Consider the following 27,756-nt stretch of genomic DNA (forward strand, 5'->3'; position numbering starts at 1 on the left):
TATTAACTAATCGACTCGATTCCCCGTTTTAACATCTGAGGTAAGTTCGTATATTATAATTTTATTTCAAATGTATTCTATGTGCTTTGATATATCATGAATTGTGATTATGTGATTACGAACAAGTTCGTAAATGATTCGACGAAGATTCGATAGTTGGAATCTCGGTTGAACCTTAGGAATAGTGTAGGATGCTAGTGACATGACCTTAGGGATACCTTGGGTTGGCTTCGAGCTGATTTAGCACTTCAGATGCGAGATAAACTGATTTGGCTTCGGGCCATGGTATAGGTACTTATCGTGTGAGACCTTTGTGTATCCGATTGCTATTCCGAATAGTTTAACGGGTAAATGAAAAGCGAGAACGTATATGAGATTGGTACGAGATGGTACAGGTATGTGAATAAACCATTTTAGATTTGAATCGAAGAAATGATGATGAGAGTATATGGTTTTGTGAATGAGTACTTGAAAGGTTTGATAATTAATGAATGTTACATATTGATTTATGTTTATGTGATTGCAGTAAGTTTATCTCATACGAGCTTACTAAGCTTAAAAGCTTACTTCTTGTTATTTTTCTATGTTTTATAGTGAATCAAGGCTAGCTCAGATCCGGGAGTTGTTAGGAACATCGTCACACTATCAAACATCTAAATTGGTACTTTTGGATTACATTTTTGGCATATCACATGTGTAGGCTAGATGTGGTATTTTGGTTGTGATTATAGCCATGAGATTTGGCTTGTAAATTGTATATGTTTTGGTTTGTATATATAGCCACGAGTGATGACTTATTTTGGTATGTTTTGGTATGAATATGGTTATGGTTTTATAGTTGCTCAAATGGTTAATTGATTTGTAGAGTATAAATGCTTGAGAAATGCCTTGATGAGGTATGATTTTAGATGTTGTGCTGGTTATTTATAGGGTAAGTGATGTATGTGTGAATTATGGTAAATGAACCATATTATTTTGATATTGTCTTTGCTAAGTAAATGGTAGTGATTTGAGAATTGGAATAGATGAAATTATAATGGTATGAATTGTTCATTTGGTTAATGATTTTGGCTACCTAATTGTATTATGAAATGGTACCATTTTTCCTTGTATAGGTACACTGAAGTTGGGGTGGCAAATTGGCCTTGCAAATGGCCTATTTTTGTCCAAACGGGTAGAGACGCAGGTGTGTGTCTCAGCCGTGTGTGACACACGGTCATGCTACACAGTTGTGTATCCCTTGGTGTTGAAATTGAATTGAAGTCAGTATACTCCACACAGTCTCACACACGAACGTGTGACTGGTCATGTGGTACAAGTCAGTATACCCCCTAATTGGCACACGGCCTAGCACATGGGTGTGTGTTTTAGCCGTGTTGCATAAGTTAGTATACCCTCTAGTTTTCGCACGGCCTGGCACACAGTAGCATGTCTTCAGTCGTGTGATACAAGTTAGTATGTATGCCCCTTTTCCACACGGCCTGAGATACGGGCGTGTTTGGAGCCTTGTGAGGCACACAGCCTGTTCACATGGCGTGAGATCCCTATATTGCTGATATTTTTCTAAGTTTCCAAAATTTTCATATGTTATCGGTTTAGTTCCGAACTACTTCTAAAGCATGTTTAAGGCCTCGTAGGCCCTTATAAGGGACAATGTGATTGTGTTGAATGATTTATGAGAATGAATGCTTTGTGTTTGATAAATGTATGCTATATGTTGTGAGTTGATCAGTAATATCTCGTAACCCTACTTCGGCGACGGATACAGGTTAGGGGTGTTACAATGTATATGTGAATTGCTTTATAAAGACTTGATGTGTGAGTAAACTAACAATTTGACTATTTCATGAAAGTGCATATAAAAGTAACAGGATGCCAAAAAGATTTATGTACTAAGCTACATTATGTTTTCATTGCTTAAATGTTGATTTATTAGGGTAAGTTAAGTGAATTTTCATGTGGGCCTAATAAGCATTCGTAATGCTTATCTTGCTTACTTTTATGTCTCTGTATAAGTTACTTTGTGGAACACGTCAGTCAGATCAATCTGGAGCTTGTATTATCTAACATCTAATTCGGTAGTTTTTTCTTTGTTCTAGACTCGTTTATATGGCATGTATATAGGTTGTTTTGGGATCATGTGTTTGAGTTTTAAAGTTTAATATTGAAATGTGACTATAATTATAACGCCCTAAATTTAGTTTTTGAATTGTTAGAATTTGTAAAAATGATTAGTTTGGTTTAGTGGTTAAGTGTTATGCTTGTGCGTATGAGGTTCTAGGCTCAAATCATTTTCTTTGAATTTTTTTTGCTTTAATCCCTATTTGTGGATATTAAGATTAAAATTTATTTTCGCTCAATTGATAACAAGAATGAGCTTGCTGGTTTAGTGGTAAGGCTTTAGTTTACCCAAAGGTCTTGTATTTGAATCTCAATGTGTGTGTATGTAACATTCCGAATTAGGGCCTAGTCAGAACAGTGGTTTTGAGACCACAAATTCAAAATAGAAATAATTGTGTTATGGTTTTTGATGATTTGTGATTTTTTTGTATGCTTGTGTAAAAAATTCATGAAGAAATTTTATGGATAAAGTGTCCAATTTGACATTAGGGACTAAATTGCAGAAGATGCAAAATATGAGTTCTAGAAGCTTTTAGCATAAACTTGAATTGGATAATTAATTAGATGTCCTTAAGTGATAATTTGACCAAGTTCTAAAATTTTGGACAAAAAAAGGGCTTGGATAAGTGAAATTTCAAAGAAAGGAATTAAGGGTATTTTGGTAATTTGGTAATTAAATGGACTAAAATACAAAATAAAAGCCAAAATTTGTCCATCTTTTCTTCCCCATGGCTGTGTGAACAAAGAAGACACCATGGCTAGGGTTTTCAAGCTTCCAAGCTCAATAGTAAGTGCATTCAGGCCTCGTTTTTGATGTTCTTTGCATTTTTGAAGTCCTTGTAGCATGATCTACCGATTTCTACCCTTATTTTGAAGTAGGGTTCATGTTTAAAATTTGACCCATGTGTGACATGCATGTGTTTTGATGTTTAATGGAGGAATATGAAAGATTGATGTGTGTTTAACATCTTTTACTAAGTGATTTTGCATGAAAATGCATAGAAAGGACCAAATTGTAAAAGTTGTAAAATGGGTAGTAGATTTGTGAAATAAAAGAGAAATGTGGACTACTATAAGTGTAAAAATGGTTCAGCTAGGCTTGGGTAACAAAGAAAATGTATACATTTCATTTTACGAGCCTAGAGGCTAAAGTGTAAATATGATAAAATTTAGGGGCAAAATTGTAAATTTTCAAAGTATGATTTTTGGACTGATTTGAATAATGTGACTGTTAAATAAGTTATATTTGATTTGTTAGATCAAGAAAAATAAAATTCGGGATTAGATCGGGAAAGAATGAGGTTATAGACTAAATGGGAATAAATAGTCGTTTTTGCACCCAAGGTAAGTTCATGTGATAATAATAATGAAATGTTATTATTGTTTATGCTTGAGACCTAAATTGGTATATTAATTAGATTATGTTAAATTAAATGTTTATGATGCTATGTACGTAATGGTGATGTACTCCATGAAATATTCGATAGTTCAAATATCGATAACGTGTTATGTGATGATTGAATATATTGGAAATGAAATGGAAGTTTATATGTGATTGGTGCTACGAGCATTGAAATCGACACTACGAGCCAGCTCAATAGAAATGCAGTATCGAAGAATCCCGTTTGAACTTTAGGAAAAGTTTAGGATACAAGTGACTTGTCACTAGGAAATATGTGATCTGAACTTTTTGAGTTGTGTTTGAGTTCATGATATATGTGACATCGGAACTCATTGAGTTGTGGTCTGAGTTCATTATATGTATGATACATGTTATGGCAATCTGGGTGCTGGTCTTATACGTTCTATCGGTGGCTGGGTAGTTCGACATGTGTTGCAGATACCTGTCAACTTGTGTGAGCAGACCGTGTAGTTACGTTCTGACTATCAGCTTGTGTGAGCAGGCCCATGAGTAATGAGATCCCATGTAAGACCATGTCTGGGACATGGCATTGGCACCGATATGTGAGATCCCATGTAAGACCATATCTGGGATATGATCTTGGCATCTTATTATGTGTATGAGAATTCTCGAGTATCATGTAGTATTCCAAGTGTTCAACGGGTAGTCTAAAGAGAAGTTCAATGAGTAATCCAAAGATTATGTCAAAGAAAGGACAAGGTATGATCTTGTTGAAAGGGTACAGGTACGTACTCAAAACTCCTGAGCAATGAGCTTAATATGTGATGAACATGTAGTAATGTTGCACATGAGAAGGTTATGGTTATGAGACCTTGATGAGATACGAATGAATGAATTATGATTATAGTACTTTATTGTACATTATGCTAATGATATGATTGCTTTATATTTAAGATACATGATGACCTTGTGGTGAATTATTTTGGAATGAATGATGAACATGAGGTATGATGCAAATTATGTGTTCATAAGCTACTACATGGGAAGGTAAATGTGTGATAAGAGTTTTGAATGGAAAGTATGTAGATAGACCCATAAGATGCTTGTGATATATGCTATGTTGTGACTACTATATTGATTCAAGTAAAGGAATGGCATGGAAAGCTTATTATTGTTATACGGGCTTACTATGTAACAGTCCGGTTTTGACCCTAGTCGGAATAGTGGTTTCGGGATCACAAATCCAAGTCTAAAAAATATTTTAATATTATTTTCTCTGAAAAATATTTTAATATTATTTTCTGTGCCTGTGATATGTGAATTTACATCTATGAAATTTCTGTGATCTAATTTGTCTGTTTTTATGCTAAATTATGAAAAAGGATTAGATCGCGTAAAGTGTAAAAGTTGAGTGCTAGATGCTAAAGCACCTATTTGGCTTGGCTTTTAAAATAAAAGTCCTTGCATGTAATTTACCATTTGTTTTAATGGTGGACAAAAATGGTCATGTAGTTGGTGAATTTAATGTTATATCATTAAGGGCAAAATGGTAAAAGGTGATTATAATGCTTATTATAATAAAATGAAAACAAAAAGATGGCTTATTATCATGAATATTAGCCGAAAATCAGCCAAAGAAAGAAGGGTTTGAAGCTTTTGTACATTTGGCTCTTTGGTAGCTAAATTGAGGTATGAAATTTGTTCGATTTTTGATAATTTCTACGTTTCTATAATCATTGCTTCGTGTTCTTCAAAGCCCATGTCTGAATTTCTATTTCTGCTAAAGATTTAATGAAATGCCATTTTTGATATCATGAGTTTTGTAATGTTTTTGAATGAATTATAAAGGCTTGGTAGATGGTTCCTAAGTTTTGTCTTCGAGTTTTTGATGAAATCGAGCTATTTGGACTAAATTGTGAATTAAATTTGTTATTTGGGTTGGTATGGAAGTCATGTATATTCGGCCAAGCTATAGTCTTGGTGAATTTTGCATATTTGTGATTTTGTGAAAAATAGACTAAATTGTCAAAATGTGAAAATGTAAGGGCTAAAATGCAAAGTGCCCTAAATATGTGTATATGGATTAAATTGAATGAAATGAATTGTTGAATGGTTGAATTTGTATTGTATTAGATCAAGAAAAATGAAAATTAGACTTAGATCGAGGAAAGTCTAAAATAGCAGAATAGTCGACTCGTTTCGTACAAAATCCGTTTGAGGTAAGTTAAATTACAATTACGTGTTAATTGAAATAAATTCTGCACATATAAACTGTAATCTGTATTGGATGGCCTTGAGTGTCTGATAAATATCTTTGGAGTAAATTATGATAATATGTTAATAGCTGAAAAGCTCTGTATGTTTCTAAGAGAAGTTGACATCTGTCTGAGACATCATGTAAGACCGTGTCTGGGACACAGGCCTCGATTGAGATTTACGTATAAGACCATGTCTGGGACATCGACATCGTATCTGATTTCATGTAAGATCTTGTTTGGGACAGAGGCATCGATATTGAATTACATGTAAGACCATGTCCAGGATGTCGGCATTGTACTTGTTCATGAGCATTCTGTATCGTTTCTGATTCGTCTAATGATAGCGTACGAAATCTGAGATTAAGTATATGAAATGTATAACCTATGTAGGTACGTTTGTATCGTACTAAATTTCTGAATATGAAAAACTCTGTCTCTATAAAATATGTATGGAATTGAAGCATGACATATATGCAAACAAAGGAGCATGATTAAGTTTATGAATTATTCTATGAAATGGTTATGAATCTTTGTGGTTGAATTGTACTTATATGCTTTAGTAGTTAGACCAATTGTATTTGGCTTACTAAGCTCTTTGTAGCTTACTCTATGTTATTACTGTTTGTTTTACAGTTATTGTAGCTACTGAAGGCTCAGGGATAGTCGAGGATAGTCACCACACTATCAATCTCATTTTGGTACTTTTGAAAGTGTAAATATTTTAAAGTATGGCATGTTTAGGCTAGAAGGTCTATGTATATAAGTTGTGTTGTATATATATTATGCCATGGGAGTTGGCTAAAAAATGATAAGTTTGTGTATAGTTTGGTCTATGTTTGTAATGTGTTAAGTTCTAATGTGTTTCGGTCATTCTTAAGCATGGAATTGGTTGGAAATTTTGGTATGAATGTTGTATATTATTGCTTGTTGGATTGGACCCAAAAAGGGGTGGCAAATTGGCTTAAATCAATCCTGCATTGGGCCACACGGTCAGGGGACACGGACGTGTCATGTGGCCGTGGGCTAAAGTCAGTAGCTAGCCAAGTATCACACGACCATAGCACACGGGCGTGCCTATTGGCCGTGGGTGAAAGTCAGTATGGTTACCTTGTTTTGGCACGGCTGGTTCACATGGGTGTGTCTGATGCCCGTGTGAGGCACACGGCCTGGTTACACGGACGTGTGACCTCAACAAAATTGAAATATTTTCAATGTTCTGAATTTTATGAATGTGTTCGGTTTAGCTCTAACCGTTCTTAAACGTATGTTTTAGGTTTCGTAGACCATATTAAGAGATGATTGCTTATGAAATGATATTAAATAGTATATATGATTCTGAATTGGTCTGAAATGTTCTGTCTGTCTGGTAATACCTCGTAACCCTAATCCGATGTTGGTTATGGGTTAGGGGTGTTACATACTAAGCTTTAAAGCTTACTCCCTCATTTTCCATTTCTTTTAGTGTTGTCAGGTTGGCTCAGGGTTGGAGATCATCAGAGGGAGCATCACACTATCAAGCTTCACCTTTGGGGTATTGATAAACCTTTAGTGTCTTTGAGCGAGTGGCATGTATAGGGACTTAGTTATTACTATACAAGTTCTTATGATTTAGCCAAATGTATCGGGTTATATCGATTTATTTTATATGGCCATGAGATGTGGCTCATATTGATTATGGTTTGTAAGCCTATCTATCCATGGTATGTTCTAATGCTTTGTGATGTGATGAAGTAGTCATTGTTTATTTGCTATGAATGGTTAGTGTTATGACATATGTGTATGATGAATGCTTTATGATCAATTGAAATGGTCATAGCCAAGAAGTAATTGTGTGATATGGTAAAAAGATGATGATGATTGAACATGAGTGCTTGATGATTAAGTTAGGATTACTTGATAAGTAGAAAATCATGAATTGATGGTAAGAGTGGTAACACAATGGCAAGGCCAACAAATATGAATTGTTGTGCCTAGACTTGGTACCACATGAGTATGGGGTATATATGAATGATAACATGCTAATGCTAACAATATGTCTTAAGAAAGGATGTTTAATCATTAAATTGATGTTATGATATGTGTCTTTGATGTGTATAAATGTGTAAGGGATTAAGGGTAACAAAAGGCTTGGAAAATAGCTTAAGTACTGGTCACACAGGCAGAGACATAGCAGTGTGTCTCAGCCAGGTAGAGGACACAACCTGGAGACATGGTCATCTGTCCAGGGCGTGTGAAGTCTGTAGCATTTTTACGAGAATTTAATTCGTCACATGACCTAGCACATGGATGTGTGACTTGGCTGTGTGATTCAATTTGTTTAGCTGACGTCATAAACAGAGAGTTACACGGCTTGAGGACATGGACGTGTTGAGGGCACATGGGCGTGTGACCCTATTTCATGGAAAATTTTTCTAAGTTTTTCCAACACTTTCCAAAGTTCTCAGTTTAGTCCCAAACCGCTTTTAATGCATATTTTGGCTTCGTAGACCCAAATAATGAATGAAACTCATGTGTTTGAATAGCTTTGGAATCTGAATGAAATTTTGTGGTTCGATTTTGCATGTTTGTGTACGTTTAAGTCGGTAATACCTCGTACTTTGTTTCGGCATCGGCTTCAGGTAAGGGGTGTTACATTTAATGGTATCAGAGCTATGATTTAGTCTATTCTTAGACTAGCATAGCGTACGTGAGTCTAGCTATACATGTCATATTACTACTCGTGAAAGTGTGATATCTTCCAACACGAATGAGAACTATCTTGTTTGGAGAAAGGTACTCTCCAACTGAGCTACGCCCGACCATGTTGATAGTGATACTAAAGTATTCGAGCAAAGTGCAGTTATGATGAGTTGACACTTGTAAAGGTACGAATAAGGTCCCTTATATCATGTTACGAATAAAATGCCATTGTTCTGATTGGACATTAAATTTTGATGGATTGCAATGAATCCCTGAAATGAGATAAAGAATTATATTGTAATGAGCTTACCTATGTTTAATCGATAATTCTATGATGTATATGACTGATTTGCTTGAGGGAATGCATGTGTTTAGGTAACTCACCAAAACTATTGATGGAACAAATTTTCATATATACTTGTTTGAATAATTATGATTGGTGAGCTCATATAGCTTGAGTAAATGTGTTAAATTGCTTGGATTGATTTGTATGATTGTAATGATATGTATATGATGATGTGCGAGATGAAAGTTTAGATTGTGATATACTTATCCATGTTTGCTGGCCCTCATATGATGTTATGTACCTGACTTGTTTGATTGAATAAATGTGATAAGTAAAGTTATTCAAAATTCATAGAATGCATGTATAAGTGCACTTATTTAAATGAGATAACTGGAAAGTTTGCGTAAAACAAATATGAATGTTAGTTTGCCCGAAGTGGATGATTTGATTATGATGATATTACTATGATGATGAAAGTTGTGTCATATGTATATGTGTATGAGAGACAAATTAGGGACATTACGACCTCACCCCCTTACTAAAGTGGCATTTTTATAATGAAATTCCACGAGAGTTATGCTGAATAAGTTCCTAAACGTGAAACCAAAGAGTTCAGTAATAGAATAATTATAAATATGATCAGAGGTTAAGAATGGGTTAGCAAGAAAAGATAGAGTTAGAAAGGTATCAGATTGATCTAAAGATTATTTGGTTTGCGAAATATCACAGTTAGAGAAGAGATGAGCGTTGGTAAATCGACTTATTCAGGCACGATGTCGAGAGAATGTATTAATTGAAATTTCTTCAGAACTAATTTTCTTTAGTGAAAGGAATAAAGCAGATGTAACACCCTATACCCATAACCCACGCCGAGTCGGAGTACGAGGCATTACCTAACTTTATCTCATTGATACAAACAGTCTCAATTCACCGAGACTTGGTCCAAATTAAAAATTTTTCAATTTCTACTTTAAACTTCTTATTATGGGCCTACGAGCCCCAAATCGACCGTTAAAAACTCTTCGAAACCATTCTGGGTCCTTAAACCAACCTTAAGAAATTTTCCTTAAAATAGGGCACACATACATGTGGAAGGGTAACACGCCCTTGTGACCATTTCGACATGGTCGTGCTGGTGGTCCGTGTGGCTCACATGGCCTAAGCACCCTGGGACACACCCGTGTCCAACACCTGTGTGGAATTAAATTCTAATTCACACCTACAGGGGTTTTCACACAGCTAGACACACGCACATGTCAATGTCCCGTGCCCCTCAGACGGCCAAGACAAGCCCGTGTCTTAACCCGTGTGCAATAACCTGGGTATTCTATTTCTAACGTCAGCATTCCTAAATTATCACACGACCAATGCACACGCCTGTGTACTAGGCTGTGCCCTTTACACGGCTGAGATACACGACCGTGTCTCTGCCCGTGTGTTCATTATCATGCATACTGACTTGAAATTTTTACGTGCAGGGGTCATACGGCCGGACCATATGCCCATAGGGTTGACCGTGTGTCACACACGGCCTAGACACACTCCCGTGTGTCTATCCGTGTGGGTAATATAAGGCTATTTACCAAACCTTATAGCCACTCTTGCATACCTATTTTCACGTAAATACCAGCCATTACCAAAACAAGCATAATTTCCAAAATCAAATCAGCCACAATTGACATTCATTCAACCAAGTAGATGCAAATTTTATAAACTCAAAATAAATATTAGCCATCATTCATGGCTTAATACTAAGTGTGGGATCTATCCCAAGCCAACACATTTGGCCAAATCTCCAAGACTCAAAATAATAAGTTCTAATCCTATACACGCCAAATTCAAAAAATATGAATCCAACTATACCGAATGTTTTGGTTGATAGTTTGATCGATATCTCTAACTTCTGGTGATCTTTGAGCTAGTTAGGCAGCACTAAAAGAAATGGAAAGGGAAGGGAGTAAGCATAAAGCTTAGTAAGTTGCATATAAATAAATATACAACAATTAAGTCTACAATTTACCAACAAAATATGATACCAAAGTGGGCATAAGCATGACTTACTCTTTACTTCATACAAATCACATAGCATATACATTGAGTTCACATATTATACATATGTATCACTTAGGTACCTGTAATACTCACAATACAGTTATACTTTTCTCATTAACTTAAATTTATAACTCTCGTCGTTCAACCATTCGGAATACTACCAGATATTCCATAGGCCTTAATCATGGGTAAAGTACCGGCTGATGCCATGTCCTAGACATAGTCTTACACTGGCTATCATCTTTGAGGCCGATGCCATGTCCCAAACATGGTTTTACACTAGCTCTCACATAACCGTGCCGATGCCATGTCCCGGACATGGTCTTACATTGACACATCTTGTAGCCGATGCATGTCCCAGACATGTCTTATACTGGCTTACGTCTCGAGGTTGATGCATGTCCTAGACATGTCTTACACTAGTACTCATCTCAATGTCGATGCCATGTCCTAGACATGGTCTTACACTGGCTCTCATAATGTGGATGATGCATGTCCCAGACATGTCTTACACTAGCTCACACAAATGCCCAAGTGATACGGCATGAATATCTGGTTTACTTCCTAAGGTCCCAACGAGAAATCTACTATCTCAATGATCATTACACATTCTCAATCTCGAAATCAAGAAATTCATGCCATATCGATTCAATGACAATTTAAATATGGATATTAGCAATGTAGTTATATTATTTACATACAACTTACCTCGGATTTCAAAATGTAGTGACTATACGGTTTAGTCGATTTGCTTGGCTTTCCCCCAGTCTTGGTTCGGATTTGAAAATTCTTGATCTATATTAGAAAAATACACTTGTTTAGTCACTAATTACAATTAGGCAATTTGAAATTCACATTTTTGGTAAAATGACCGTTTTGCCCCTAGACTTTGGTAAAATGACCATTTTACCCCTATTCCCGAAAATTAATTTTTATCAAATTTCTTTGCCTTTTAAGCTTAGATGAACTCTTTTTAATCTTATAGAAACATAAAATTCCCACTATTTCACGTACTTATCACTTATTTTGCAACTTATGCAAAATCGTCCCTTTAGGTGTTTTCATGCTAACACCTTTCACAAAAGTTGTTTATTAGACAACCAAGACTCATTTTCTTCCATAAAAACTCAGCGAAAAACACAAATTATTTCATGGAAAAACCCTAAACTCTTGATCATTTTGCAAGATAGCACCCTCATTTGAAAACTCATGCTTCAAGGGTCTCAAAAGTAAAAAAATATTTTAGAAAAGCCATTAGGATCACTTACTTGTGAGTGCTTCAAGTTGCTGAAAATTTTTGAAGCTTAAAACCCCAAAAATAGCTGATATTTTCAGCTAAGAAGAAATGGGAAATAGGGTGATATCATTTCCTTTTTCTATTTTCTATTTTAGTCAAAATTGGTCACCTCATCCCACCAAAAATTGAAATTTTTGACCACACATGTCTCCTATGGCCGGCCACCCTATTTCTAGGGGTTTGATTGCCCTTTAAAGCCCCCCAATTTAGGTTCTCTAGCTATTTAACACCTTTAGCTATCAATTAAGGACTTTTACACTTCATGCAATTTAGTCCTTTTTCACAATCGGGTTCACAAAGTCAAAATTAACTCACCAAAATTTTCATGTACTAATATAAACATACTATGACTCCAAAATAATAATAAAATAATTTCTCCAACTTTAGATTTATGGTTTCGAGACCACTATTCTGACTAGGCCCTAAATCGGGTTGTTACATTTCTACCCCTTAGGGATTTTTGTCCTCGAAAATCTTACCAGCGAATAAGTTTGGGTATTGATCTCTCATAGTCTCCTTGAGTTCCCATGTGGCTTCCTCGACTCCATGTCTATGCCACAAAACCTTCACAAGTGTTATATTCTTATTTCTCAACTGTTTGACTTCCCGAGCCAAAATCTTGACCGACTCCTCGCCATAAGTCATGTCCAGAAGAATTTCAACCTCTATCGGCTTAATCACATGAGAAGGGTCTGATCTATATCAACGTAGCATGGACACATGAAACACGTCGTAAATCTTTTCCAATTCTAGTGGTAAATCCAATCGGTAGGCAACTAGCCCTACTTTCTCGGTAACTACGTAAGGTCCTATGAAACGAGGACTCAACTTGCCTTTTCTACCAAATCTGAAGACTTTCCTCCACGGAGATACTTTTAAAAATACCTTATCATCGACTTGAAACTCAATTTCCTTTTGTTTCAAATCCGCATAAGATTTCTGTCTATCCGAGGCAGCCCTCAAGTAGTCACGAATCACTCTAATTTTCTTTTCAGTCTTCTTAATGAATTCGACCCCCTGAATCTAACCTACTTCAAGCTTGGTCCAATATAAGGGTGTTCGGCACTTTCGCCCATATAATGCCTCATAAGGCGCCATTTTTAGACTTGTCTGATAACTGTTATTATAAGTGGATTCATCCAACAGTAGATACTTTTCCCAACTACCTTGGAACTCAAGGATGCAACACCGTAACATGTCCACTAATATCTGAATTACTCTCTCTGACTGACCGTCGGTTTGTGGATAGAAAGTTGTGCTAAAATTCAACTTTGTTCCCAGAGCCTCTTGTAACTTTTTCCAAAACCTCGAGGTAAACCTCAGGTCTCTGTTTAAAACAATTGATATGGGCACTCTGTGTAGTCTCACAATCTCGGAAACATACAAGTTGACTAATCTCTCAAGGGAGTAATCGGTACGCACTGGTATAAAATGTGCTAACTTTGTTAGCCTATCCACAATAACCCAAACAATATCATTTTTCTTTAGGGTTACCCGCAAACCCGTCACAAAGTCCACAGTGATTCGATCCCACTTCCACTCGCGGACCATGATAGGCTGAAGTAGACCCGAAGGCACTTGATGTTTAGCCTTTACTTGTTGACATACCAGACACTTAGACATAAACTCTGAAATATCTCTTTTCATACCTGACCACCAATACATTTTTTTAAGGTCGTTGTACATTTTCACACTGCCCGGGTGGACGGACAAACAACCACAATGTGCTTCTCTCAGAATCTTCTGAATAAGCTCATTGTCTTTGGGTACACAAATTTTATCTCTGAACATTAAACATCCATCGGTACCAATACGAGAATCTGTATACATGTTTTTTTTAAGAACACATTAAATTACAGAGTAGAATAAAACATAGCTAAGCAACTATTTCAATTCAAATCTCGACAAAAATGGGGCTTAAATTAATTTAGGGGGTTTCAACAATAATAAGTTAAAGGTTAATATTAAGGGTAATACAAGAAATGACTTGTTAGGCTCAAGGGGGTTCACTAGGGGTTAATTGTGGAGGTAGGCTTTTCATGGCATGAGTGGGTTAATCCTAAGTGCCTTAATCATTTTGACATATCAAATCAAAAAGTTTGGTCTCAACATGAATAATCAAGCAAGTTCTAGAATAACAGTTCACTACTGACGCACTCAAAGCAATAATAAAAGTCAGCATGAAAGAATTAATAAATGCTCAAAAGGCTCAAAAAATCTCACAAAAATTATGGCTTTTTGATGTTTAAAACTTGTGAATCCCAACTCAAAGTAATACCTAAATTTTGGGGAAACAACCTAAGATTTAAATTCTTAAAAATCAACTTATCATGTTTGATTCTCTAATGTTTTAAAGTTTAAACAATCAATGCATAAATGCCTATGTTTTAATTCAAGATATATCAATCAAAATCATAAATCAGTCAAAATTTATCCTAAATATGATATGAGAGCTTTTTAAGAGAACAAGGCAGTCATTCAGGGATTTTTATGAAAATAAATAAATACCCCCCACACTTAAGATGTACATTGCCCTTAATGTACAAAGATAGATATTATAATATAAAAATAAGATAGGGGGAGAAGTGAAACTTCCTGTATGGTGAATTCCTCGAACTAGAGTTCTGGAGAGTAATCGGTTTGAGAGTGGAGGAGGATACTCCGGTGGTCGTAGAGGTTCATTAGGCCATAAGTCCTGCGTCAAAAGGATATTATCTATAGTGGTAGCTATAGTCGTGGGCGAGCAGGACATGGTAGTAGTGAAGAACCTTTTCCGGTGGAGTTTTAGTTCCTCTGTGATGATGAGCTTAAGAGCTCTATATAACTGTGATAAAATCAATAACTTTTTAGGGGATATTAGGAAGAATAATTACTCAAAAAAAATAACCAAAATTAATAATTAAAAATAAAATTTCTAAAATCTAATAAAAATAAAAAACGTAAAATAATAAATAAATGTTTTTAAACATCTTCATCGCTGGATGGTTGGCGAGGTGGAACTGGCGATGAGATATGGAGGTGTTGAGAAATCGAGTGAGGCGCTCAGAGATGTCAGCATATGAAGCTGCCGCATGAACTAGACGAGAGGGTGGTAGTGGCTGGAATGGTGGGTCTTCGTGCTGTGAAGGGACATCATCAGGAATGTCCTCGTAGGCCTCCTCCTCGGTAGATTAGGCGAGACGATACTGGGGAGGGTAGGTTCCTCGGTACCTCTCGATCATTCTCATGCTAAGCATGCTCGAGATGCCTTGTGGAGACATCTGGCCGATGAGGGTGAGGGATGATTCCTGGGCCGCTGTGTTGAAGAACCCAAAGTGTCGCACCAGTTGAGTCACGTAGAGGCCAAGGGAGATGACCCCCTTCCAATGCCGCTCCGTCTGGTGCTGAATCATGAGGGTGATGAAATAGGTAAGGTCGAGACGTGCCCGTGCGACATACACCATAAGAATTAGGCATCGTGGGTGTTGTCGACGCCAATGCTCTCTCGCCTCTCTGTAATCGTGTGAGCTAAAATGGCGTGTAGGTACCTCAGGGATGGTGGGAGAACTGATGCCTTGGAGCGGCTAGGATTGTAGGAGGCTGCACTAGGGGCCAAAGTGTGCCAGTACTTCGAGGGAGAAAAATGTATGTGGCGAGTGAGAGCATGTAGTTCATTTTCCTCCTTGAACTCCTCCGTATATAAGCCTAGTGCAACACCGAACTCTGGGACATTTAGCTAGCGGACTAACCCACCTAGGCGAAACTGGACCGTGCCAGGATCATCGTAATTTGTCATTACGATCTGAAGATGGAACGTTGAGCATAGTTCCATCGTGAGCTCAAGGTATGTTGGTTTGATGATCCCAAAGAACAGCTCCAAAGGGTCGGTGGTTAGGAGAGCCCGAATCGCATCAGCCATCTAAACTTGTTCTACGACAGCCCAATCGATGCAGTGGCCTGCAATTAAGGGTCAGGCCCAAAGTATTTGGAAAAGCTCTTCTTGAGGCCCTCGGAGGAACTGCAGGAGAGGGTGACGAATTTCTGTGGTTGGACCCGCGAAAGATGACGCTCCCTTCTTCTTCTTCGAGGCAGGTACGACGATGTTCTTTCCTCGTGATGACGACATTAAAAGCCTGTAATATAAAGAATAATAATAATAGGTAAACGAATTCGAAGAAGTAAAAGGCATGAATTTGAACTAACTATTTCAGCTAAGACTACTAATATGAAGCAAACTCAACCACAATAACAATGAGAATGAGAATAGAAATGTAATGGGTATGAGGTTTTCCTAATCTCAATTTAACACGGAATGTATGATGACTAACCTAGGAATGAAAATTAAATGACAGACATTGGCATGGTAATAGCATGAGAATATGCATAGTAATGTCATAGGTATGAGGTGTTCCTAATAACTTGATTTAACACGAAATGTATGATAACTAACCTAAGAATGCAAATTAAATGATAAAAAAATGAAAAATAGTTCAAAAGATATGAAGATTATGATGATAATAAGCATTAGAAATAAGTAAAATAGAAGTGAAAGGAGTAAACAAATGCTAAGGGAAAGAGATTGAGCATAAAAAATAAAGTGGGAAGCGGTACATGGGCGTGGCAGGGAGGCTGTGTGGAGTTGCAGCGGCTAGGGTTAGGGTTTTTGAATGGGGAAGCAAGTGAATAGTGCAGGGTATTTATAGATTTTGGGCCATACGGCCAGGGCACACGCCCGTGTTCCACAATTTCAGCCCACGTGATTTGCGAATTTCAAATTTGGGCGCGTCTGACACTTAGTAGACGCTCGTGTTCCCGCCTATCAAACGAGCGACCCGGGTTCGATCCTCGGCAACGGCGCCAAAAACTTGATCGAGTGATTTCGTGATAGGTTTTAAATATTTATAATTACTCGTTCTTGAACTAACTATTATCGTGATGTAGGCAAGTGTACCTATCGAACAGTAATATAGTTTTAGCAAGACCGGATTGTCGAACCCAAAGGAACTAAAAGTACTAGTAATGATTGTCTTTTTAGTATCTAGCCTAAGAATAAAGAGGTTTTTATTTTAACTAACTAATTATCTAAACTAAGAACACATAGAAAATGGAATTGGGGAATTGCTTTTGGAAAAATCGATTGAATGAAGACAATACCTAAGGAAAAATCCACCTAGACTGTACTTGTTATTCTAGCTCTGAATCGGACGATTTATTCATTTAACTTGTTCCGTAGAGATCCCTAAGTTATGTTATTATCCCTATTCAAGACTAATAATGTCTAATCCCTAGATTAAATAACCGAGACTTTTCTTTAATTAACACTCTAGGGTTGCATTAACTCGATCTATGGATCCCCTAATTAGGTTTCACCCTAATCCGGCAAAATCTTGTCACCCTATGTCTAGGTACGCAATCAACTCTGCTTAATTATGACAAATGTACGCTTAAATAGGGTCTATTCCTCTTCTGAATAAGAGCTTATCTTGAATCGGTACCCTGGGATATCAAAACAAGAATTAAGAACACATAATTAAGAATAAGTCAAATATTTATCATACAATTCAGAAAATAATAACAAGATTCGTCTTAGGTTTCATTCCCCTTAGGTATTTAGGGGATTTAGTTCATAACTAAATAAGAAAACATTTCAGAATAATAAAGAATACAAAACATAAAGAAAACTCAAAAATCCTAAAGGGGAATTGAGGAGAGATCTTCAGTCTTGATGATGAATCCGGCTTCTGAGATGAATCAATCGGCTTTCTTGGAGTATTCCTTACCCCCTACTCTCTCCTCCCTTTTCTTCCTTCTTTAGGGTGTATTTATAAGCTTTGGAATGCCTAAAAGCCCTCAAAATTAGCCTTTTCCGAATTGAACTGAACTTCGGCTCAGCAGGGACATGCCTATGTGACACGCTCGTGTGTGATTACTTCAGGCCATGCTCGAGCCTGCCAAATTGACACGACCTTGTGGTCTGCCCATGTGAGGGGGTCCAGGCCGTGTTGATTTTGTAGTTTGGCCCATTTTATCCATTTTTTGGCCCGTTTCTCATTCCTTTCGCTCTCTTATGCTCTCCTAAGTGTAAAACACGAAATTAAAGCATTAGGAGCATCGAATTCACCAATTCTAATGGAAAATTATCCATAAAATACGTTAAACATGGGGTAAAATATGTATAAATTATGGTTATCACTCTCTCAACGAGTACTACAAATTCTCTTATCTCTAAGATGCCAACAAACACTCTGATGTCTTCATTAAGTACATACTCAAACCTCTTACACATGGTAGCTTTAGTGGATACGCATTCCTGTGCATATTTGCTGAGTTTCACGAACTCGCGTTCACACTCTATCACAGTCTTATTACCTTGCTTCAACTCTAAAAATTCCTTCCTTTTTTGATCCATGAACCTCTGGCTAATATATTTTTTTCGAAACTCTTCTTGGAAAAATTCCCAGATTACTCTTTCTCTCGGTACCACGGACACGAAAGTATTCAACCACTGATATGCTGAATCCTGTAAAAGTAACACCGCACACTTCATGTATTCTTCAGGTGTGCATGATAATTCATCAAATACCCTGATGGCATTTTCTCGCCAAAATTCTACTCTCTCCGGATCATCATCTATGCTAGGTCGAAATTCCTTGGCCTCTTGTTTCCGAATCTTGTCTACCGGAGGCTTCTCTCTTCTAAACATGTCCGCGCCTTGCGAAGCTACTGGGGCATACTGAGGAATCGGGGAAGGTGGGGGAGGTGGAGTGTTCAGGTTTGCACAAACAAACTCCGTGTACCAAGCATCCATTGTCTGGAGGTAGGCTTCTCTAGCCCCTTCGCCTTGGCCCATAGTCACGGGCTCACTCTCAACCGGCGCGGTCCCTTCGGTGAGACCCGGCACATTACTTTCCATGTCATCCGCCATGGCTCTATCAGGATCCATTTACTATATAAAAACATAATTTATAATAGTCAGAATTCATCACACTATCAATGTACAATTATAGCATGTATAGCTAGACTCGTACTCTCGCTAAGTTAGTCCTAAAACCAACTGAACCATAGCTCTGATACCACTAAATGTAACACCCTATACCCGTAACCCACGCTGGGTCAGAGTACGAGACATTACCTAACTTTATCTTATGCATACAAATAGTCTCAAGTCACCGAGACTTGGTCTAAATTAAAAATTTTTCAATTTAAACTTCTTATTATAGGCCTAAGAGCCCCAAATCAACCGTTAAAAACTATTTGGAACCATTCTGGGTCCTTAAACCAACCTTAAGAAATTTTCCTTAAAATAGGGCACACACCCGTGTGGAAGGTAACACACTCGTGTGACCATTTCGACATGGTCGTGCTGGTGGTCCGTGTGGCTCACACGGCCTAAGCACCCTGGGACACGCCCGTGTCCAACACCTGTGTGGAATTAAATTCTAATTCACACCTACAGGGGTTTTCACAATGCAAGACACACGCCCGTGTCACCCGTGTCCCTCACACGGCCACGACACACTCGTGTCTTAACCTGTATGCAAAAACTTAGGTATTCTATTTCTGACATCAACATTCCTAAATTGTCACACGGTCAAGGCACACGCCAGTGTACTAGGCCGTGTCCTCCATACGGCTGAGACACATGGTCGTGTCTCTGCTCGTATGTTCATTATCATGCATACTGACTTGAAATTTTTACGTTCAGGGGTTACACGGCCGGACCATACGCCCATAGGGCTGACCGTGTGTCACAGATGGCCTAGACACACGACCGTGTGTCTACCCTTGTGGGAAATATAAGGCTATTTACCAAACCTCATTGCCACCCTTGCATACCTATTTTCACGCAAATACCAGCCAATACCAAAACAAGCATTCCGGTACCACATTGACTACGAATTAATACAATTCATAATCATTAATACATTACTAATTCATATCTTGAGTTACAGAATTCTAAATTAAGATCCGCTAATTTTTCCTGAAACTAGACTCACAAATATTCTTACAATAAAATTTTCATAATTTTTGGTTTAGCCATTAAGTACAGTTTATTCTTTAAATTCACCCCTATTCTGCTGTCTGACAGTTTCGTCCCTTTTTCACTAAAAATTAATTATGTCACAGTACAGAACTCGGATAATATTCCCGTTGATTTCTCCTGAAAATAGACTCATTAGGGATTCTAAACATATAACTTTAAGCCTCTAATTATTTTTCTTAAAGTTTTGGTGATTTTCCAAAGTCAGAACAGGGGAACCCGAATTCATTCTGACCTTGTCTCACAAAATTAATTATATCTCATAATTTACAATTCAATTGCTTATATAGTTTCTTCTATAAGAAACTATACTTAATAATATTTAATTCCATATTTTATTCATCCTCTAATTCAATTTATACAATTTTTGGTGATTTTTCAAACTTAGACTACTGCTGCTGTCCAAAATAGTCTTAGTACAAAATGTTGATTTACTTTAATTTCAATTTAATTCTAACTAAATTCACTTACTTTTCTATCTTAATTCATACTTTATTTCTACTCAATTTTTAACCAAACTTAGACATAATTATCTATTTTTCATCATAAAAACATAATTTCAAAATTCTTTCAATTTAGTCCATAAACATAAAACTTATGAATCACTTTACAACTCAATCCTTGTATCATTTTTAACTTGAATTTCTATCAATTTAGCCATTAATTCATCATTTTATTTAACATGGACAATATCTAGAAATCTAATAACTATCAAAATATCAACTTAATTTCATCAAAACTTTGTTCTAAAACTTCTAAAACATCAAAATTAAGTAAAAAGGGCTTGATTGACTTACCTATTAAAGCTTAAAGCTTCAAACCTTCAATTTTCCCTTTTCTCCCCTTCTTTCTTTGTTTTTCTCCCCTGCTCTCTATTTCGTTTCATTCTGTTTCTATTTCCTTTCATTTGCTTCTTTAGTTTATATATATAATATAATATAATATAATATAATATAATATAATTAAAACATAAAGTATATTTATTATATAATAATATAATAATATACTAAACATAAAAAAAATCTTAGATTTTCTTCACGATAAACTGCCTCAATTTATACTTTTTGTATAATTACCCTTTTAGTCCTTTTATTTTCTTTTAATCTATAATTCAACTTTCACACTTTATTCAATTTGGTCCTTTTACTTAATTACTCTTAATTAAATTTAAATTCACTTAATTAAACTCTAATTAACCACTTATTTTACTTCGTAAATATTTTTAATAAATATTTACGAATCCATCTTTCAGAAACGGAGACCCGAAAATACACTTTTTTGGTAACGGTAAAATTCGGGTCATTACAAGAGCTCATAACACTTTTAGAGAATTTTGTGTTTACATTTTGAGGGTTCTTTGTTTTTGGGGTTTTGGGGTTTAGTTTTTATCTCCATCTTTGTACTCTTCGTTCTTTTGCCATTATAGTAAAATTATCTTTGCTTGTGGTTTTTTATCCTTTTTGGAAGGGTTTTTCACGTTAAATTTGTGTGTCAATTTCTCAATTCCTTCCACTATATTTACTTGTTTGTTGCTTAATCGGGTCGATCTCTAACACTATCAATGCATCAATGCCCAACCAACTAACTTGCATAATCAAACTCATATAAACTAGGTTAACTATCAACTTAATTACATGTCATATAACCAAAACACATATAAATACATACAAAATACTAAATAGGCAACAAGATATATCTTGAGTTGAGTTGTTGAGTTGGATGCTTGACCACTTCAAAGCTACGTCAACTCTCGTCCGCTGAGTATTGAATACTCGATGATACTAATATAAATTAAATTCAATATATTAAGATTAAATTAAGACAACTATACGAATATGACTTCAGCTACATTACTTTACTTTATCACAAGATCAATAACCACATAATTCTCAAAAACTTCTTATTCAATACTTATTTCAATATCTTATAATTTCATATCATGAACTCAATAATTCAACATGTCATTTAATATCATTTTTCTTACTTACTTATTTCGGCCTCTATTAATCGGCGCTAAACATTAGTTAAAATATTCGGATCTATATACCAAGTAAATCCACGACCCTCTCAGAATATTGGGATTATTCAATCTAAATGTCAATATAAATCCACAACTCTATGAGAATGGAGGTTACTCAGGACCTCCTGGAAATTTGAGCTAAACCACTTATATCAATGACTCTATGGCATGCCAACTATATTTAGACTATGTCTTACATCATTTAACAAGGCATAATCATTATTATCACCATTATCGCACAATTTAATATGGTATCAATATCTCAATATTATATATACATTTATATCAAGCATATATATATATATATAAATAATAATTTCATCATTCGTACATGATATAAAAAATTGAAATATCTTGTCAATTGTTTTGTATTTATTTATAACAATTAATTAATGTATCAATAAATTATTAAAAGTGAATTATAGAAGCACAAACACCAATATCTATTAATGTACAGCTTTGGACTTCCTTCATCCCGAAATCATCCTACTTTGTCTTTAGCATTTCTTTAGTTAAAAGCCACGGCAATGGAGAGCTTAAAAACAAACTTCTCCCTATTTTGTTTCTAAGTTTCGGTGGAGAGAGAGAGAATGAAGAAATCTTTTCATCTATTCTCATTTTCTAATATACATCTAATATGTATTATTAAATTAAAACAAAATATCTCATCCAAGGGTTGAGATTTTATTACGAAAGTGTGAGTGGAATTTAACGGCATCGATCATGCCTATCCACTAACCCACTTTTGATTATGGGAAAATTTGAAATAAGTCCTTGGTTAATTTGCTAGATAAGGCCATAAGTATTTCTTTAATCAATTATTATTTGTGTGACCTCTTTGCCAGGTTGCCCCTATACTATGTTTAACATCCGATTTAATTTAATCCCACTTAATAGTTCGACCCTATATTTCCTTATTCGATATGTAAACATTCGATTCTAATTTTCAGCTTATTCATTTTAATTAAAATCGATTTCGAATCGGATCTTCCAACACGGTTGAAATCGAGTTGTTACAAGAAGAAAATTTAACTTTTTCATTTTTTCAATATTAAGAATTATGTTCAAGTTGGGTCAAAAGCTATAGCCTAAGGGTGGACACAATTGGGGATAATACGGGTTAGAATGAAGTCTTAGAGATTTAGTAGGTGAAATGCCATGCCGACAGATCCACAATCAATTCCTAGTCGAATGGTATGATGACGGTGGTGCCAAGGGTTGTGGGAGAAAGCGGTGCCCAACGCTTGACAAATTTGGTAAGGACTAAAGAACAAAGCCAAATGTATAATAAATTATTTACTATTTATAAAATAAAATTAAAAAAGGAAAAGTTTGAATTCGATTTAAGTCTTGTTAATGATTTTTTAATATTTTATTTATAAAATAATATTTAATAAATAAATTTCATGTTAGAAACAAAGAAAATTGGGTATTCATTTTTTTATAATTTTGTTTGTAGTTTTATAAAATCTTATGTATTTTTTATTGAAAAAAATGAAAATTTCATGATATATATTTTTTATTTTTAAAGTTTCTTAAATTTTTAAAATTTAAAAATTCAAGAATAAATTAACAAAATTTATAAAATTGGTGGTTAAATTCATTGAATTTTTAGAATTAGGACCAAACTAATAGCTAAATTTAATACTATACAAATAAAAAATACTTATTTTAGTGTAATTTAACAAATGAATGACACAAATATTAAATTTCAAAAACATTAGTGACTAAAATAAAAAATTTTAAACTTAAAAGATCGACTTAATTAATTGTTAACATTAAGTATTCTTTATATTTTTACGAATTGTTCACATTAAATAATCTTTATATTTTGACCTATTTTGCGTGAATCCAACTGAACCGGTGGGTGGATCATTTGAAGCAAGAACCAACCAAAGTACTGATCAAAGATGGACATCAAATCAATTTGATCTAAAAATAAGTTGAACTAACCGGTAGAACGGAATTTTTTAATTTTTATAAATTTTCTAATGATTTAATGAGTCATTCAGTTTATTAAACAAACAGATAATTTGATTGGTTCGACCACAATTTGGTTTTTGAAATCATAAATTTTGTTTGAAAAAAAACAATTTCCAAACGGTGAAGTTAATCAGAAGGCTCCCAAAGCTGAAGCATATAATGTAAAAACAAATGGAAATCATCCTCCCCACATTATATGAACTATGAAAGCACACAATCTTTGGAACATGATGGAAGCCAAATAGCATAATAACCCAATAGGCAAGGGGAAGGGGGGGGGGTTTCTCAATTAACTATCATAACATTAGTATAATTTTCGCCATAGCATGTTCAAAAGGAGTGGTCAGATTCTTAACAATAACAACCAGAGCCACGACAGATTCTTTATTCCACATGAGAAAGTCCTCCACCAGTTTCAGCCCGGGTCCTGCACGAATATAATTGTTTTTCATTAATAAAACTCAAAATAATAATTCTTACTACACGGACATGGAAAGGTGTATATATATATATATGAACCTATGTCAGCTATCGATGGAGTTAGGTTTATAACATCTAGACAAACATATCTACCAGTTAGCAGAATAATTCAAATACTTATGTCGACATCAACCCTAATACATGAAGCGATTTAGCAAGAGCAAAAAACTTACTTGTGATCAGAAGGATTGGGCGTAATTTCATAAACAATCGTTGCAACAACATCTCTTTTTAACTGTCAATCAAATTCGGGAAATATATCATTACAGGGAAAGGCGGGAGGAATCATCTTCATTGGTAAATCAGAGCAGGAATTGAAATACCCGTGTGGCTTCGCCTTTAAAACCAATGTAGTGAATTTGGGTTGTATCACCACCAAAACTCTCGGGAAAATGCAATGTAATATTTGCCACACTTTGAAACTTTGAGTACCTAAATAAGCAGGTTAATATGGCATCAGAAACTAGAAAACAGAGAGAATGAAAGAGCTCTCCGCTATTTCAATTAAGTCTTTTATAAGCATTCACTAAACATTGCAAGTGCCAAGTAGAACCAGCTCTCATGTACAAGTAAGCATGAACTAATTGTTCGGTGCGGACAAGTAGGACTACCTACCTTGTCTGGTATTCTAACACTCCTTGCAGATTTTCAACCAATTCCCACTCCTTCAAGGAAAATGTAACGATTTAGGTAAACTTTCTTGAATTTAACAGTATATTCCTTGACATGAGGAGATAAGCAGTACCTGAACAGGTTGCATGCTTTGAGCATCAGAGAAATCAATACCTTCTCGATTTATAAATCTAATCAAGACAAATTGAAAAAAGAAAAGATTAATCTTTCATAAATACAACTGGAAGAAATCCATAGAGATTAGGGAGATGGGGCAGCAACATCCCTTTCAAACCACCACAAGATTATGTTGTTTAGAAGTATCAGGTGTTGAACTTAGAGATATCTTCAATGGAAAAGCAGTTAAAAAAGCATTCAAACAAATTTGAAATACCAAAATTCATTGCTAAGAGCTACCAGAAGTTAACCAGAACACTTGATAAGTCATATGAACTTACACTCTCAGCTTGGAAGGACTTGTTCCATCGGCACCACCAACAACTGATATACTCTTGATCTTAACATCTGATGTAAACCTATCATAAGAAATCAAGTTATATGAGAAATCAGACGAGTAAAAGAACAATTACAAAATTCATTCAACAATTCTGGAGATGCATCAATGTAACTATTACTTGAATCTCAATATACATTTCAAATATGCACTGAGTTAGCAAGTAAGGAACGATGGAAAGGTTAGACATGAGGATAAAACTCAAAATACTAATTAGCAATGAAAATTAAAGATTTTTCATCTCTAAGGTTCAAACAGCATGCCTCCTTCACTTAGCCTCAAACACCAAAGGTTTAATATGGGCACTTATAGCATTAAAATTGAAGATGTAGATGCTAGTTAGTAAATCCATGGAAGTTGTGCCTAGAACTAAGGAATGCTAAAACCACCAGAGCCCCGCCAAAGATTCTTGCCCAAAGAATGCCAAGACAGGTCGCCATGGACAAACAGATGAAGGACTCTTGACAAGCATGGAGAAGGCCCAATGTCCTATTAGCCACAAGCTTAACTATAAGGCTGTGCTGTTTAAACCTCTTGAAGACAGCAAGGCATGGGATGCAAACTTTGCAAAGGCACCTGGACCCTCGTCAACAACATCAGGACCCATGTGAGGACCCTTTAAAGGATAAGACACTTCCCAATCACATCCCAGAGACATTTTGAGGGTCCTCCATGACTCAGCAGCAGCTTTCCTACACAAAACACCTATAAGACGAGGATCCCAACACAATAGGTATAATAACCTATCTCTACCACCTTCATGCTTAAGACACCTAAGATACTTTTACTCTGCCAAATTATTCTCAAACCACCTAAACATTTATCCAACCACTACCCGAGGCCCTTAACACCATCATGTGAACCTTCACTTCTCTTCTAGACGCATACTTTACATTAACAGAAGTAATACATGACCTTCAAAGTGAACTGTCAAGTCATACTAAAAGGCACTAAAACAAATAAAGAAAAAGTCACTTACGGAATGTAAACAAGTAACTCAGGATCACCCTCATTACTTTCCAAGCGTTCCTGCCACGGTTCAAAACCCTTATCAAGCTACCTATACCATTGAAATGACATTGAGATGCATAATACAAATTGATTTTAAATAAGGATTATGAAACTACAGAAATAACTGAACACACTCATCATTTGTTTAAATAAATTCATATATTTATTTTTATATAAGCAAACTTAATTAAAAAAATAAAAAAGATTTACCCCAGAAGAATTTAATCGCTCCTCCCAGGCCTTAAACACCGATTTAACACTTCCTGGATTAGCCTCATTTAAAGCGGTAACCTAACAATAACCAAAATTTCCAAGAAAACACAAAAGCAAATATGTCAATTCATTAAAAGAGAAAACTGAGAACTTAAAACGAATTAATAATTCAAATATCAATTAAGGACAATAAAAATCAGTAACGAATCAGTAGAATATTCAAAAATATTCCAGCAAAAATTAAAATAAAAATAAAGAGAGAAAGAACCTTGGCGAGGTCGATGTGCTTGTAAAGAGACCAATTAGAAGAACAATCGTGATCTTCGCAGCTGTGGTCGTGCGTACACGCCATTTTTGCCTGATCTCTCTCACTCTCTTCGCAGCCAAACAAGCAATAAAACACAAAAAACAGAGAACAATCGAGAAAGAGATGCTGAAAAAACGTGGCGAATACGCACCGTTTCCTGCCACCTCAATGGGTTGAGTTGGGTTTGGTCAAGGATTTCTTATTTATATTATTTTTTAGATATTTTTTTCAAGTAATAAGAGGAAGAAAAATTCATAAATGAATTAACTTCCAATTAATCTCAAATGAGCGGCTGATTTATATGATTATGGAAATAAGTTGTTTTTAGAGAGAAAAATAGAGAGCACTCCTGTTGGATATGTTTTTTGTTTCTCTCTTTCAAGGTTAGGGTTTTTAATATTTTTAGATTTAGTGTTTGTAGGGTTTAAGATTTTTGGAATTTTGGGTTTTCAGTTGGAATTGCGAAATTTCATAGGTAGTTTTGAGGAGTCGGGGATATGACAATGCGCCCTATAACACATATATTTCATATGTCATGGC

General features: G+C 35.6%; 1 protein-coding gene across 1 annotated transcript; it reads right to left on the reverse strand.

The window, feature by feature from the left end:
* Positions 1–24,241: 24,241 nt before the first annotated feature.
* Positions 24,242–27,518, reverse strand: LOC107897072 (PITH domain-containing protein 1). Its single transcript, XM_016822410.2, has 9 exons — positions 27,178–27,518; positions 26,907–26,987; positions 26,665–26,714; positions 25,630–25,707; positions 25,305–25,362; positions 25,175–25,224; positions 24,883–24,991; positions 24,733–24,794; positions 24,242–24,506 (listed from the first exon to the last, which is right to left on the reverse strand). Exons 1-9 carry the CDS (start codon positions 27,259–27,261, stop codon positions 24,464–24,466), a joined length of 615 nt encoding a protein of 204 aa, XP_016677899.1. The 5' UTR covers positions 27,262–27,518; the 3' UTR covers positions 24,242–24,463.
* Between the last annotated feature and the right edge of the window lie 238 nt (positions 27,519–27,756).

This window comes from Gossypium hirsutum, chromosome A06 (assembly GCF_007990345.1).
Source record: "Gossypium hirsutum isolate 1008001.06 chromosome A06, Gossypium_hirsutum_v2.1, whole genome shotgun sequence".
In the NCBI taxonomy this organism is placed as follows: Eukaryota; Viridiplantae; Streptophyta; class Magnoliopsida; order Malvales; family Malvaceae; genus Gossypium; species Gossypium hirsutum.